The 15119-nt window shown below is 41.6% G+C and overlaps 1 protein-coding gene across 1 annotated transcript in view; it reads left to right on the top strand.

Annotated features, from left to right (window-relative positions):
* Window positions 1-11780, top strand: part of LOC118160882 (programmed cell death 1 ligand 1-like) — a 32152-nt gene extending 20372 nt beyond the window's left edge. Inside the window, exons 3-6 of the mRNA XM_035315949.1 lie at window positions 2858-2941; window positions 3356-3405; window positions 7959-8303; window positions 9460-11780. Coding sequence (XP_035171840.1) covers window positions 2934-2941; window positions 3356-3405; window positions 7959-8303; window positions 9460-9530 — 474 coding nt within the window. The 5' untranslated portion in view covers window positions 2858-2933 and the 3' untranslated portion in view covers window positions 9531-11780. The remainder of the gene's footprint in view (window positions 1-2857; window positions 2942-3355; window positions 3406-7958; window positions 8304-9459) is intronic.
* The last annotated feature ends 3339 nt before the right edge of the window (window positions 11781-15119 follow it).

The raw sequence follows: 15119 nt of genomic DNA, 5'->3' as shown, positions 1-15119 counted from the left end.
TTTGCAATTTAATCATATGATTTAATCACTTCACATGCCTTAGTTACTTTAGGCAAGTTATCATGTTAAAAAGAGGTATTCATTCTTCTGGAAATTATTTTTCATTGAAAAGTCTTACTCAGTTAATTGTTTTAGCCTAACATGCCTAAATAATTAATGTCAGATTAAAATGTAAATAGCAAACGGATTGACTTAAATTTGAAAAAAAAAAGTCATAAAACAAATATTATATATTAGTTTCTTACAACTCATTTAAGCCCACACTAAAAATAAAAGAAATGGATATGAAAGGGATATGAAAGAGCAAACTAATCACTTTAGATGCTGCTCCATGTGATAACTGAAACACCTTACACCAGCTTAACTGCACAGACTGGAAGAGATCTCCTCTTTAGCATACCGAGAATAAGCCTAGTGAGGGTTCAGCATAGACATTTCCATTTCAAGCAGTGTCAGCTCAATCCAGAAAGAAGTACTATTTCAAATAAACAGCAGTATATTGAGATAAATTAAGGACCAGGTGCTCCAGCAGGAACAGTCTTAAACATTCCCATAGTTAGAGACAAGAAACAAGATACATAGAATAAGACCTTCCTTGCTCTTTCTTTATGCACAAGCCTAAACTTAATAGGGAAGTAACAAAAGCACGTGGGTGAAAAGAAAGATTAACATTCACATGCAACTCCAATGTAGTTTGGTATTTCAGGTCTGATCCCACTTCTCTTTCAACCAAGGCTTTTGTACAGACATTTGTGAGAAGCAGAAACTCCACGGGGACTCTGTGGGAGTAAACCAGCCAAAGCCAGTGATGCAAAACAAGCTGGCTTGGCTGGAACAACAGCCTTCATTTGGATATTGAGTCAAAAATCAAAACTGTTAGAAAAGGACTAACTTAAAAAAAAAAAAAACTACATCACTTCTTGGGGCTCTGACTTTAGGGTCATTCCTGTCTGCTGCTACCATATGTATACACAGACATCCTAGCTGGCCACACCTACCAAGTTTTGAGTTCTTTCTATATAAGAGATATCATAAGGACACCCCATTGCCAACTGAGAGCATGGGCACAGCTGCAGGACCACTGCAGAGCACAGGTGCTGGACCACTGCAGAGCACAGGTGCTAAGCACTGGCCACCCAGCTGTCTTCCTTCAGCCCAGCAAGAGACCTCATGGCTGCAGAGCAGCAAGTTGGCATGGGGCCCCAGTCCTTCCAGGTTCACTTTGTTCTTGTCCCAGGGCCAGGATAAGTTTGCTGCTGGTGTTTTTGTAAAGCAGCCTTATGTAGAGCAGAACACCCATACAAAACTGAGAGTGAGGATACTGTCAGTGTATAAGTGTAATTTTCTAAAGGAAGGAAGCACATATGGAATAAGCTCGCTTTGCATAAACGCATATCCTGGCTTGAAATAATAACCATTACAGCGGAGGCAGAGGTAACCACAGGAGAAGATCACACAAAATATGCAGGACACATTGTTTTTAATCCTTGAAAAACTCAAACGGGGAAGATTTTCACAGTTTACAGCTTTTTTTCCCCACAGTTTTCACAGCTTAGACTTCTGAAAAAAATCCTTCTCTGCACCAGTTGTGTCAGCCAATACACTTCACCTGCTTGCTCTTCTCAAACCACCATGGAGCAATGCACCAGCACTCAAACATCAGTCATACATGCTGAGCTCAACTCTAAGCTAACCTCCACCACAACAAGAGCTGCATTGACCTGCCTGGGAGATGCCTTGAGCTTTCCAACAAAGAAGACATCCATCAGGATGTCACAGCCCAAGCTCAACCTTTCACAGTTCAGGATATAGGGCCAGGGCAGGAATCCCAGCTCATCTTCAGCTCTCTAAAAGAAGGTGCCAGATGGCTTGCACTTTGTATCAGGAAATGGCTGGTAAATGAAGCATAACTAGGGCTTTGTCATGAGGAGTGAGAGAGAAGCGCAGAGGTTCAGCCGTTGAGACTAGATTTTAGAGCATGAGCACAAAAGTTTCAGCCCTTGTGGGACTAGCGGATTCCCCCAGGGTTGCATTTGGGATCTTTCTTACCCCAAGAAGCACCATTTCATAGAGTCACAGTATGGTTTGGGTTGGAAGGGACCTTACAAATCATCTAATTCCAACCCTCCTGCCTTGGGTATGGACACCTTCCACTAGAAGGTTCACTAGATTTCACCACAAGTAACAGGTACAAGAACAGCCCTGTCACCTTTCCCTCACAGAGCTGACTCAGTGGAAAGAGAAGAGGACCTTGGCCAAGCCACTACTTTCACCGTATTATCTCTGGAGGACGCTGTAGAGGAAACATCAATCAGATATTTGTATTCCTTAAGCTTCAAGGTGCTGAGAAGATGGGTGAGGAAGCCAAAAATGACACTCCTTTTCTTCCTTGCCCCCCCCCCCCCCCCCCTTTTTTTTTTCCCCTCAAGTACCTTATTTAACAGCCTCCTCAAAGAAGAAGCTCTTTTAATCAGTATTTCCCCTACAGGCTTATCGGGTAAAACTGTGTTTTGTTGGTAGATATGCTGCCTGGGCCATACTTGATAGAGTCTGAGGTACAGCATTTACTGCTCTTGATCATTATGATACTCACTAGGTTTCACCACCTTCTTTCATCTCCCCAGCTATAGAACAAGAATCCTGTACAGTGGGCTGAAAGCTCAGGGCAGGTCACTGCATGGTTTATGACTCATATCCATCCGACATGTGAAAATAAATTCCTGGTATTGTATACACAGAGTGAAAGAAGAAAGAATGAACCACAGAAAACCAAGCACTACTAAATATCCTATTCCCTTCTAGAGAAATGCTTATGGCAACAAAAATTACAGCACGTTTCACTCTTTTACTTTTGTAGAGACAAAAGGAGCAGCTGGAGAGCCTGGTGAAGTCAGTGACGTGGAAGGGTTCCTAAGAGGTGGGAAGCCACAAAAATGAAATGGTAAGCTATATTTTTCCTCATATTGCAAAGCAGCTGAAGTCTGTGGGCAAAGACAATTTTGCCTAATTACCAATAGAGAATAATTTCAGGAGTAAACTATGGATACATATATGCAGTTAGCTTTGACCACATGAGAAAGTGAGAGGGTGCTGTGGTTCTTGCACTTATAACTGAAGCCCCATCCCATTATGACCACTGAGAAAGCTCAGATCTGCAGGCAGGATTTACAACACACACCAAAATGAGACAACAAAGCAAGACAGGAATTTTAAGCCATCCAGTTCTGCATCCAAATTTTCTTCACAGCTGAGGAATTTGTGAAACAGCATAAATTATGCCAAAGAAAATGTCATTGAACTCTTCTCTAGCATTCTAACAAAGTTTTCAGCATTCCTATTTCTCTCATTTTATTAGGGAGACTCTCTGGACAGTTGCCTGCTTGCTGTTTGCGTCTCTACCCAGAGGTAAATATACTATAATACATCTCTAAGAGTTCTGGAAATATTTACACATAAATACTTAAACTGCAATTATCATAATGATCCACTGGGAATCTTTGAGCAGAACAAGTATGTGCCATGTTTTACTATGGATTTATTTCATCACAGTGCAAGGTTTACAAGCGCAGGCAATAACTTTGAGATACAGTTTATCTAAAATAGGTGTTTATGAGGTTTAGGTGTTTCAGGCTTACAAATCTCCACCTATAAAGTTCATCCTGACCACATCCTTAGAGCACTCCACCATTTCTGTAATATTAAGGATGGTTTGGAAGCTCATTCTTCACAAACTCAGATTACTTGTATCATTTTTATTCCTTATTTAAACTCATAATTGGCTTTCTACAGGGATAGCAGGGCAAGTAAAAGGACTGGAGCCAACCAAACCTCTCTCCCCTTGAATCTTTGCACACGTACTGCCAAGTTCTAGCAGAGTTGGGCTTCTGGCATTATATATCATGACCTTCCCTATTAAAGAGATATGTTAGCATGCGCTGGTAAGGGAGTTTTCCACAAGCTACAGGGGCAACACCCTGTAACTTCTGTATCTGAAGCTTAAGTTTAGCAATATTAAGACCTCTGTGCAGGGTCGACCCCTCCATTTGTTCAGAAATGCCCCTCCATTTGCCAGGTGCTGTAGTGGCCCAGAAGGTTACACATCATCTGGAAGTGGTCTCTCCCTCTCTTCTACAAGCACAGTTAGCATTTTTAGGGAAAAAAACTTTCATATGTTTCTGTAGAGCTCTGTGAAAAGTCTACTGCAACTCAAGATGGTCTTTCAGTAGATGAGTGCACCTGTAAACACTCTGAGCCATGGAAGTGGCTCATTTTTCCCCTTTAAATAAGGGTGTTCAAATTCAGTATTTCTAAGCAAGCAACTAGGATTGCAAACAGTCTCCTACCCCTCTTCAAATACTTTGGTATATAGGTGAGACACTACCCTGTAAGGAAGCATACAAGATTACCTTGTCAGGGTAACATGTTTCAGTTTGAACTCATAAGTACTCACTCAACAAAACACAAGCATTTTCCCATTGCCACACTTCTAACACCAGAACATTTTTCTGCTTATCCCTTTACTTCTGTAACTTTTTTTTCTGTCTAGCATCAAAACTGCACTAGCATTACCAGAGTGAACTTGCAGGTGGGTAGGGAAGAGAGGGATTCAAGAGCCTTCTGCTTCCAGGCCCTTTTCCACAAAGTATAAATCCTGGATCTCCTCCCGGCATCTCACATTCCTCTGGTACAACCAATACATAACTGAGAAAACAGAGATAGTTGCCACAGATCATCTTCAGGAGGGGAAGGAGAGCCATGTCTTTAAGAGCTTCCCTGTACCACACCTTGAATACCAAAGCAGCAGTATTTATTTATCATGGAAATCATATGAATTGGCTAAGTTACCACTCTTAACTTCACCTTGATAATCTTGAACCATGTGCCAGCATTTAAACTTCAAGTTGCTTTTAAAAGAACAAAACCATGAAATAAAACCAAGTCTCACCTTGTGTTTGAGTCCCACACCTGCAAGCAAGCGCAAGCTGTGTGCCAACACAAGTTTTTGCCAGCATAGAGATGTGCACAAGGCCACACACACCGAGCTTTCCAGGTAGATAGATGAGTGCTGCTCACCCCGCTCCATATGCCCCAGCAGCAGGCTGCCACCATCCCTGGGGCTCACTGAACGAGTTCTTCAGTCTTCTGGTCAGGAAAATCTGCTTCCACGCCTTCTGCTGTATCAAGGGGTTTAGTGAGAAGCTTAACAAATATCACCTCATCAGCCTTAAGCATAACTTCAGCCTCCTTCTCAAGACTGGCTTTCATATTCAGCTCGTAATCAAAACTCTTTCCATCTACAAAGAAGTTCTTCCCATCTACGAAGGACCTCATGAACCGGGAGGCTCTGTTAATTAACTCATTACAGCCAGATTTCAGTCACCTGTTCTTGCCCCAGGCAACTCCACCAGAGCCTCCTCCTAGGGCAGGGCGGGTTGGACCCCATAGGTGTTTACACACTCGTTGCTAGCATTAAGAGGTCTGTGTGTCATCTCACACAAGAAAGGAAGAGTTATTCTAGGCTTAGGTGTGCTGAACACTGCTGTCCTCTGTCTTCAGAAAAAGACTTCAGTGACAAAAAGTAAACTGATGCACTTCCAAAGCCACTATCAAATTTAGACGTGAGCACAACCCAGAGATAAGACAGGCACTCTTTTCCACTCTTTCCCTCATTAAAAGCTTGTCTGTTTTCCCAAATGAAGCAAGAAGTTTTGCTGATTTTGGGATAATCTTTTCATCATCTATGTGCAACAAAGTACACTGCTAGCAGATTCATTCCTAATAGCATCCTGTGGACAGGACTCCCCCCACCAAAAAGCTCCTCTGCAGGTTTTCTTCCTGGGCTTACAAAACACCTGCAGCAGCTCCAGACACACTCATCCTCCCACTGTAGCCAACCATGGTCAGAAATAAACACAGCCCTCTTTCAGACACAGCTTTGCCTTGGAGAGACCACCAAGCACAGCCTTGCTCAGCTGCCTGGGGCCCCAGGTGCAGAGGGTTGGGTCTCAGGCTGCTCTCTCCCCTCCTCGCCCTTCCTCACCTGGTGGTGGCCCTCCAGGTGTGCTGGGTATGGCTAGGGTGGCTAGTGCCAGGGTACAGCACTAATTGCTAATTGCAGGGCGCAGGGCCGAGGTGACCACCTCGGGGAAAGCAGGGTCATACATCCTCTGGCAGTTAGCATGCAGTGCAGCGGGTGCTGGATTTGACTATAAATAAAATAATAAGACGATTATTTGGATGTTACTGAAATTTTGGTCCCTGTGGTTTTTTTTAGCTAAAGGTTTAAACTGTGGGGCAAAAGTGGACTGGGATTTTCAGCTGAAAATCTGCAAACCTAAGGAAAGCGGATGTTCGGTGAAAAAATTTTAATAGAAGACACTCACTTTGCACCGTGATTTAGTGATCCATATGATACTTTTCCTTCTGCTTTTATGTCTGTCTGGAAGGACACAATGTGAGAACAAACAAGCCTCAAACCAGACACTGATAAATATGGAAACGTAGCCCTCAGCATGCAACCAGCTGAGCCCTGGCCAGTATCAGAGACCTCAAGAGGGAACTGGGGCTCTCTTTGGTCTTCAGCCCAACACATGCAGGCTTACAGGCCTACAACACTGGAGTGGCTACAGTGCCACCAAGAACATTTTATTTCTATATTTAGTCTGATTAATTACCCCTTATGCTTCTCAGAACCTTGGCCATGAAAACAGATTGAGCTGGTTCACAGTGAGATGTAGCTTTTCTTTCTGGCACAATCCCAAACTCATGCTGCTTTTGTTTTTGCTCCCTGCTGGGGACCAAAGTTTCCCATCCAAATTAATTCATCTGTGTTTTAATTTATAACATCGTTTTGCGAAACAGGTTTGGTCAAAGCATTAATTTAATTCTGTGCTGAAAATACCTAGTTGTCCATGCTTTAACTCTTGCTTTTATTCTTTAAAAACAAACAAGAAAAAAAAAAAAAAAAGCTAGAAATGCAGAGAAACCTGACCTCCCGCTCTGCCTGCCTGTTTGCTCTCCAGCAGGATACGTTCACAGAGGTTCTTGCGTTTGCTGGAATTGATTGGTAACGTTTCTGCCAGACACACACAGGCCACATGTACAGAGCATACCCAGAGACCGATAGCCCGTCTCCCTGAGGCCTTGGAAAAGGAGCTAGACAGAGAATGGCAGGCCTTTTTGGGGTGCTGGGAGTATATCCCAAAGAGTACAAGAAGCCCAGACACAAGCGTTAGCAGGAGCCTTGAGTGCGCCCAGACAGAGTTGCAGAAAGGAGCCCTGTTCTGTCAGACCCTCTTCAGGAGGTCAGTCTCCTTCAAGGGGGACCCTGCACCTTATTCACGAGTCTAGAGCCGTGATGGGGTAGGTGACAAGGGGAGCTAGGGGAGATCCAACTCCTCCAGGACTGTTGACAACAGCAACACCTTTTTCATGCTTCTCCTTTTTTTTCAGCCAGACTTCCTCCAAAACCAGAAGTTGTTTAAACACATCTGTCTGTCTTCACATCCCCACATCCCTTCCTCCCCTTTTGAAATGACTGCTTAATTCATCTGATTATTCAATATATAAAAGTATATAAATATATAAAATATATTTATATATTTGTATATATATAAAATATATAAATTTATAATAAAAATATTATAAATTATTCATAGACAGCGGGGAGAAAAATCACCAGCTAAGGAAACAAATTCAAGCAGCACCCACGCTGATGAAGTGGGTGCAGTTTGCATGCAGCAACATCTGTCCTGCTGGTCACTGAGCACAAGTAGCCCTCAGTCCCAACACAGCACGTGCTGCCTCCTGCCTGGCTGGGAGGAGGAGGACACCGGCAGAAGAAAAGGGAGGAAAAGGCTGAGAAGAGAGGCAGTAACAATGTGAGGAAGGAAAAGTACAGGAAATTTGGTGTCTCTAGCTTTGTTGTGTGCTGAGAAAGTTGTCTGTTTTTATTCCAGGTCAACCAGACACAATGTGCCATGCATTTGTTGGAGAAAGTGTCATTTTGCCTTGTGCCACCACCTCTCCCAGTGAACTGGATGTTTCCAATTTGATGCTCTACTGGCAGATAGAGTCTAACATAGTGCATTTTTTCCACAATGGGGAAGATAAGCCAGAGTTCCAGAATACATATTACAGTGGCAGAACCAGTCTGTTTTTGGACCAGGTGAAGCACGGCAACTTTTCCCTTAAGCTCTCCAATGTCAAGCTAGAGGACACGGCTGTATACTCTTGCATCTCTAAGCAGTCTGGGAATCACCCCACCCCAACACAGAAATCTAAAATTAGGCTCAATGTATCAGGTAAGACTTTTGTTTAGTTCAAAGGGAAGGGGTTGAGGGAAGCATTTCTTGCAGACAAGCCATACATAACGGCCGTTGTTGGATGAGTTCAGTTTTTAAAGCAAATCTTCATGCAGTTTCACTCTGTTCCTTGCTTTTACTGGAAGAATATGATGGGAGAAGAAGAATAAACACATCTTCGCTTCAGCACAGCATATCCACAGAATTAGTAGGACTTCTGAGGGCAAGCCACCTGGCTCTTCCCCCTCCCTGTCCAGGAGACATTAATGAGGTCTCTAGGCTTTTAAGCATTTAGCTACTTGGTGTGCCATACTGTTCTGGATCCACCTTGTTCCCGGGGGGGATGGGAGAGCTCATTTTGTTGTTTGTACCTGGGTCCATGAAGCAGGATTAGCTTCACCACTGGCAATTCAAAGTCCAGGCCAATACCCTTTCAGATGACAGGAAGCCAGGTGCTAATTACCTTCTGCCTTGTAGCTGTGGCAAGGCTGGACTCATGAAGTGAGAATATTTTTTTTCTTCCCTAGGAAAATGACCAAGACCATAACACCCACTTGAATAATGCCAAACAGCTGAGCTAACATGTTTGAATTACCAGCATGGCTAGCAGAATGCTTGGGTATTTGGTTTGACCAGTTGACTGACTGAAAAAAAATTAAAAAGGGGATAAAAGTCAAAAGAAATCATAGTTTGTTAAGGTTGTTTGTACAAATTGGCTGGAAATTTTCATTATAGTCAACAACACACTTTTCATCCAGCTTAAAACAGAAAAGATTTGTTTTTCAAGACATTTACACCCTTTATATCTTTGTTCTAAATCACATAATTCTCAAGAGACAAATACTTTTGAAATGTAAAGCAATATACTTTTGTTCAGCACATCTAAAAGTGAAATGTTTTGTAGTTTTCAAAATCAATTTTTTTTTCCTTTTTTGAAAAATGCAGAACCAAATTGTTTTCATCATCTCATTTTTGGGAGCAGTAAAGCATCTTTTATTCTGATTTAATTTTGTAATCACACTTAAACTTTGAATTTATTTATTAAATATATTCCTTCTCAGAAAAACTGCTAACCCTTAGATCAATTAGTGACACCCTTTTCCTCAGGTTAAGTAAATAACTTTGATTTTTTTGTTTTGTTTTGTTTTTTCCCCAGCTCAATCTAGCACTGGGGAGGAACATACCGCTTCTGGTAAGGCAACAGTCCTCAACATGCTAAGTGTCTGAGTGATTGCCTTTAATTAAATTAATTAATTTAAATTTGTTAGTTTGAATTTGGTAGATTGATAAACTGTGTTGAATAGAGAAAGTCCAAGACACTTCTAGCAAAATACAAACTTAGATCCAGCTGTTCAGATAGGGAAAAATTACCTTTACCACCAGCACAGACCTAGACCACAGGAAGAGGAATATTGAAGTGCCAGTGGTCCCCAGTCCATAAAGCCAGTCACCATTAAGAGCACCATAAGGATCAATAAAACACAAGTAACATGGAAGCCACTCCATGCTGGGAGATAAGACCTTTGTAAATTACCTTGGTATAAATGAACTACTAAATCAAGAGATTTGGGGGTATTTTTCAGTAAACAAAGTAATAAATGTGCTAAAAATACAAGAATGACGACTCCACATAAGGTCCTTCAGGAAAATTTAAGTAGATCTCATCTGACAGAAATTCTGAAATATGAGGCATATGCTAAATTCTAGGTTTAATCATTACAGAGAAGTAACAGTAGTAAGGTCATTTACAAACACTTCTTGAGCAGATATAACACAGAAGATATAGCACATGTCCAGCCCTGACATGCTGTGGTCAAGAAAATCTCCCATTAAAAATCCTGCTTGTAAGTCAAATTATTCATAACAGCCCTACAAAATCTTAAATTGGTGTCATCAAACCTGTAACACTTTCTCATATAAAAATTAATGGCTGTAATTTGTATTTTACTTAGCGTAGCTGAAAGATACAATCAATTACATGACGATCATTATATTAAAGTTAATGTAGTATGTTCAGCCACAGTAGGATGTTGCAACAAGACTGGGTGGCAATAAACTCAAATGGAAACCAAGGAAGAGAACTGTTGAAGTGTTTCATCATTATCATGCAGAAGATTTCAGCTTAAAACCTCACGGGCCATAAACAATTGTAAAAGTTAGAGGAAATGTCTTTTTTAGACCTAATATAACTCCTCTCACTGGCTTAGAGGTCTTCATAGAACATGAAATTACATATAAGATGGTGTCGTATGCCTTCAGTGACACAACACTACATGAGAACATCATAAGAGCAAACAGAACAGGAGCTAGAACACCTCTAGCTGTTACCTTCCATCAGAAATAGGAAACCTTTTCAAAATGAAATGCAAATAGGGTGAGCATAAAAATGCCTATATTTAAAGGAGATAATTTTATATATATTTGGCTTCGCTGAAAACTCTCTGACAACTTTTTCTCAATAGAAATAGTTGCTCACCATGAAAATATATTTCTACAAATAAATAAAAAGATTAGGAGAAGGGAAAGTGTTTCAAATTTGCTACAGTAGGATAAACTGAATCACAAACCTTACACATCTGAAGGCTTTTTTGCTGTTGGATTTTAGGGGGGGATGTTGTGGATGGCGGAAAGAACAAAAGCTTAACTTTCAAAACATAAGTTTTTGCAAAAAGAAAAATATTTCCTGTTGTCAACATTATTTTTTAAAACTTTAAACAAAACAAACAAACAAAAAAAACAGGCACAGCACACAGGCGTATTTTTTGGGGGGGCGGGGGAAATTTCTTAAGAAAGGCAGGAAATTAATTTGTTCTATATTAGTTGCTATTTTGGAAGGGACTTAGAAAAGTTTAAAGACCTGCTGAGAGCAAAAAGGCTGCTGTATGCAGAAACAGTTCTCACGCTGTGCAGTCATTATGACCAGATCAGCAGATGTTTAATTATTATTATTATTTTTTTTAATAAAACTGGAACAATTTTGATCTGTTTCACCTTTGCTTCTTTTCTATTCATTTATTTGCTGGGTTGATTTTTTTTTTCATAATTATTTTACAGAGCCCGATTTTACTGTCACTTTACTGTCACCATGTCTTGGGAGACTCCCTCTGGGCTAATAGAAACTGTGTTTTAAGTTTATTTCCGGGACAAAGGGAAGTGCATAGGGCTGGCAGAGGTCACAAGACTCCAGGAGACTTGCTATCACCTCACATTTACTTCAAAGCATTACTGAGGACTCCCGACATTAACTTGCTCTTTAAACATTAATATATCATGCTCCTTCTAGAGAGAGGAGGAGGAAAAGCTCACACTGGTGACGAGTAAAACACTCTGAAAGCCACTGCCTGCGGGTCCTGAGATACCACATCAATTGGAGCTGCCTAAAAACTGGTATAGAAAACGTCTTCCCAGAGAAGGACTTTGACCTGAACAGCTATAGGGGAAAAACCTCTGTACTGCTTAAGTCAGGGGTTCAAAATCTTTTTCTTTTTGTCTTTGTACTGCCTTCAGCATGGGTTGCAGGTACCAGCTTTGGCAAGGCTGTTCTGTGGTTCATGCCAATCCACACTGCAAAGAGCTACTGCCATCTGAGTCTCTGTGGCCTCTGCTTTTTTATATTTATATAAATATAAAATATTTATATTTTATATTTTTACATTGCTATACAGATAATGGTACTAACTCTTAATCAAAACACCTACCTCAGGCTCACTGTATGGAATTATAATTTATTTATAGTTTTTTGGTTGTTGTTGTTGTTCTATCAGGATTTTGAACAAATATTCCCAGCCATTCAGAAATTGAAGTTGTATTCATTGTTGCTGAGTGTCTGTGCCTCCTCTACAAAAAGGCAAAAAATGATTTATCACAGTACCTCGAAGCTGGCTTTTCTGTATGGTACAAACACACACACACAGAAAAAGTAGAATTTTGAAAAGGGGCCAAAATCCAAGGTTTTATAAGCAATCTTCCAGGAGGAATATAAAAACCTCTGACACAAATTTCAAACACATTTCTTGTCAAGCCACTGGTTCCATGCAGACTTTCTCCTTTTCCATTTTCTAGGACACACTCAGATTTCCTCGAGAAGCCTTGGCAACGTACAGCATCTGGATGTACTCCTCTCTTTTCATCTCCTGGTCACACTGGTGGGTTGGCACTTGTAACTGGGGAAGCCTACCTCCTCTTTGGAGTTGTCCTCAACAGGAGCACCTTGCTGGAGCTCTGCAAGCTTATTGTGGCAAGTGCTCCAGGACCGCCTGAAAGAAACACCGACATCTGAAAACAGAGCCAGCAGTAGGTGTCTGTGTCTTGTGTTTTGGTGTTCCGGAAAACCAAAGGCAGCAAAACCCACAGGAAGCAAGCCTGCTTTTTCATCTGGATCTTGGAGACCAGCATCAGTGCTGCCAGTGTGAGCATTTTGTTCTGAATTTTGTGGTTCTGTTTTAATGACAAGGTAGGGCTCACAGAGCTACAAGGACACACGTTCGCCCTAGTGAGATCTTTTGCCTAAGAACTCGTCTCCTTCAGGAGAAGGGTCAATTACTCCGTTAGATAAAAACTGGAAGTAGGGAGAGGCTCACTTTGTGAAACATAAGGATGGAAACCCTATGAAACTTGAGGCTGTGGAACTTCTGCTTCTATTTTTATTGCTGAGCGTCACGGGCAATCAGCAGCAATATTTTTTTCCTAAAAAAAAATGAACTACTTCTTCATCAGAAGGGTGAAGCTGACAGAGGAAGATGATGAAAGTTCAGAAAACATCAGCACAGAGGAAGGAAGTGATGTATTATTACAAAAAACACTTCTAACTAAGCCAAATTCTTCAGAAGGCTGAATTCAGCATTTTCTCTATTTGCTATGAGTTGCACCCGCCAGGTGAGAGCAACGCAGCCCTCACGGCTGAGCCCCAAGGCGGGGGAAAGCGGCTCCTAAGGACACCCACTGGGTCATTTGGATTCGGAACCGTTCCACCCTCTTTCCAAAGGAAAGATAGGATTGTTTTTGCAAGGAAAGGAACAGAATAAAACAGTGCTTAAAATGGTATCCATTGAGGTAAAGGAGACTGTAACCTTTGACTTTCTTTAGTTACAGGCCCTTCCCCGTGGGAGGGGAAGAGGGAAAACCCCACACGCAGCCTGTGCTGCTGCTGCAGGGTGCTCAGCTGGTGCTCAGGCTGCCCTGGGTACAGAGCAGCTTCATATAGCTGCTGGGGTCCCACTTCATGAAAAGATTCAAATATGAGAATTGTACATACTGTGATCATCTCTTTGTGCCCTGCCCTCCCACCGTTTGTCTCAGATTCCATATATTTAAACAAAACAAAGAAACAAACCAAATAAAAATAAAACAACTGGTGAAAGCTATGGCTTGGTATGATATCTAAGAGTTCTTTACTTGTATTCCAGTTTCTCCTACAGCTTGCTAAGCTCCCTGAGCAATCAGAAAGTTCAAAGGTTGGGATCCATACAGGTCCACCAGCCCCAGACATCTGAACTGCTCGCCTCATCTACAGGGCTGAATGACTTTTAAAGTCTAAGAGCCACTTCAGCAGCCATCCGCTTTTCAAAATGTGCTCCAGGCACATGAAAGTGCACCTCCAATCACAAATGTATGCTGTGTGAGACACAAAAGTTTCTTGGTCAAGCAAACAAATAATTATTTGAATAAATAAATGTGGGCATGTAGGGCTAGAGCAGCCTCACTGCTGTGGAGAAGGACAGCCCAGCTGTACGTTCAAGAGCTGGCACTGTGCTGGCTGATGCTCATGAGGAAGCCCCAAGTTCCCTAAGTCCTCCGCCTCTTTCACCCCCAGAAGTGATCCTCCGTGCCCTTGCAAACTAGCATGAATCACAGTAAGCACACAAGCAGATGATGGCAGGAAGAACAAAGGGTGGGGGGACGAAGTCTGGATGACCCCTAGCTGTCCGCTGTAACCCTACTTTTTTATGACTCAGATTTGCAACAGTGCTTGGGATGTTTAACACCCCTGTTTATCATATTTTTCCCACAGCTGTAGTTAATGCCATTCCCAGTGGTAATATACTACCACCATTCAGCTTTCCTGTGAGACTGCAAGGTAAGGCTTGAAATGACTGGCAGGCCTTGATTTGTCCTTCTCTGCCTGGGTGATGACACGACAAGCTTAAAGTTCAGTGTGCAGACCACGAGCAGCATATACTACTTCTGTTTTCCAGTTTCACTGTGAACTAGAGGGATAGCTTTGAAAACAAAGGCGCACAAAAATAACTCATACGTTTAAGGTGGACTTTTGCCTTCTCTCACTTGCAATACCTTGGTGTCCCACACAGACCCATTTCATGCAGCAAGAACATGGGCTGAAAATCTGCTACCATAAAACATTCTTCAGAGATCCTTGTGAATTATTCTTGGAAACAAAAGCAAGTTAAAGCAAGTTTGTGTGTGTGTGTGTTGGTTTGTTTGTTTCATTTTTTTCCCCATGTGTGTCAGTGACACTGGTAAAACAGAAACAAAGAGGAGTTTCTTTGCTCATCTTGTAGTCTAACTGTACAGTAAGGTTAGTGGTTAATGCTTTTCACTGACTTCCTTCCAGTTCCATATGATGCAAGAGAAATGGCCCATAAAGATCATCAGCAAGACATGAATGTAATACTTTTGGTGCAGAATTTTCACTATTTCTGCTAAGTCTGAGGGCACTCATAAAAATATTGAAAATATGCGTGGAAGGCAATTATGTTTTAAACACGGAGCTGGAAATTATGTTGCTTTGTGTAATGTAATTGTTGTTGCAACTTCTGTTTCAGCTTCTGGGACTGTCCAAGTTCAGGCCCTTCTTTT

Source organism: Oxyura jamaicensis, chromosome 1 (genome assembly GCF_011077185.1).
Source record: "Oxyura jamaicensis isolate SHBP4307 breed ruddy duck chromosome 1, BPBGC_Ojam_1.0, whole genome shotgun sequence".
Classification (NCBI taxonomy): Eukaryota; Metazoa; Chordata; class Aves; order Anseriformes; family Anatidae; genus Oxyura; species Oxyura jamaicensis.
The sequence above is the reverse complement of the archived record's forward strand: the minus strand, read 5'-3'. Positions and strand labels throughout refer to the sequence as shown.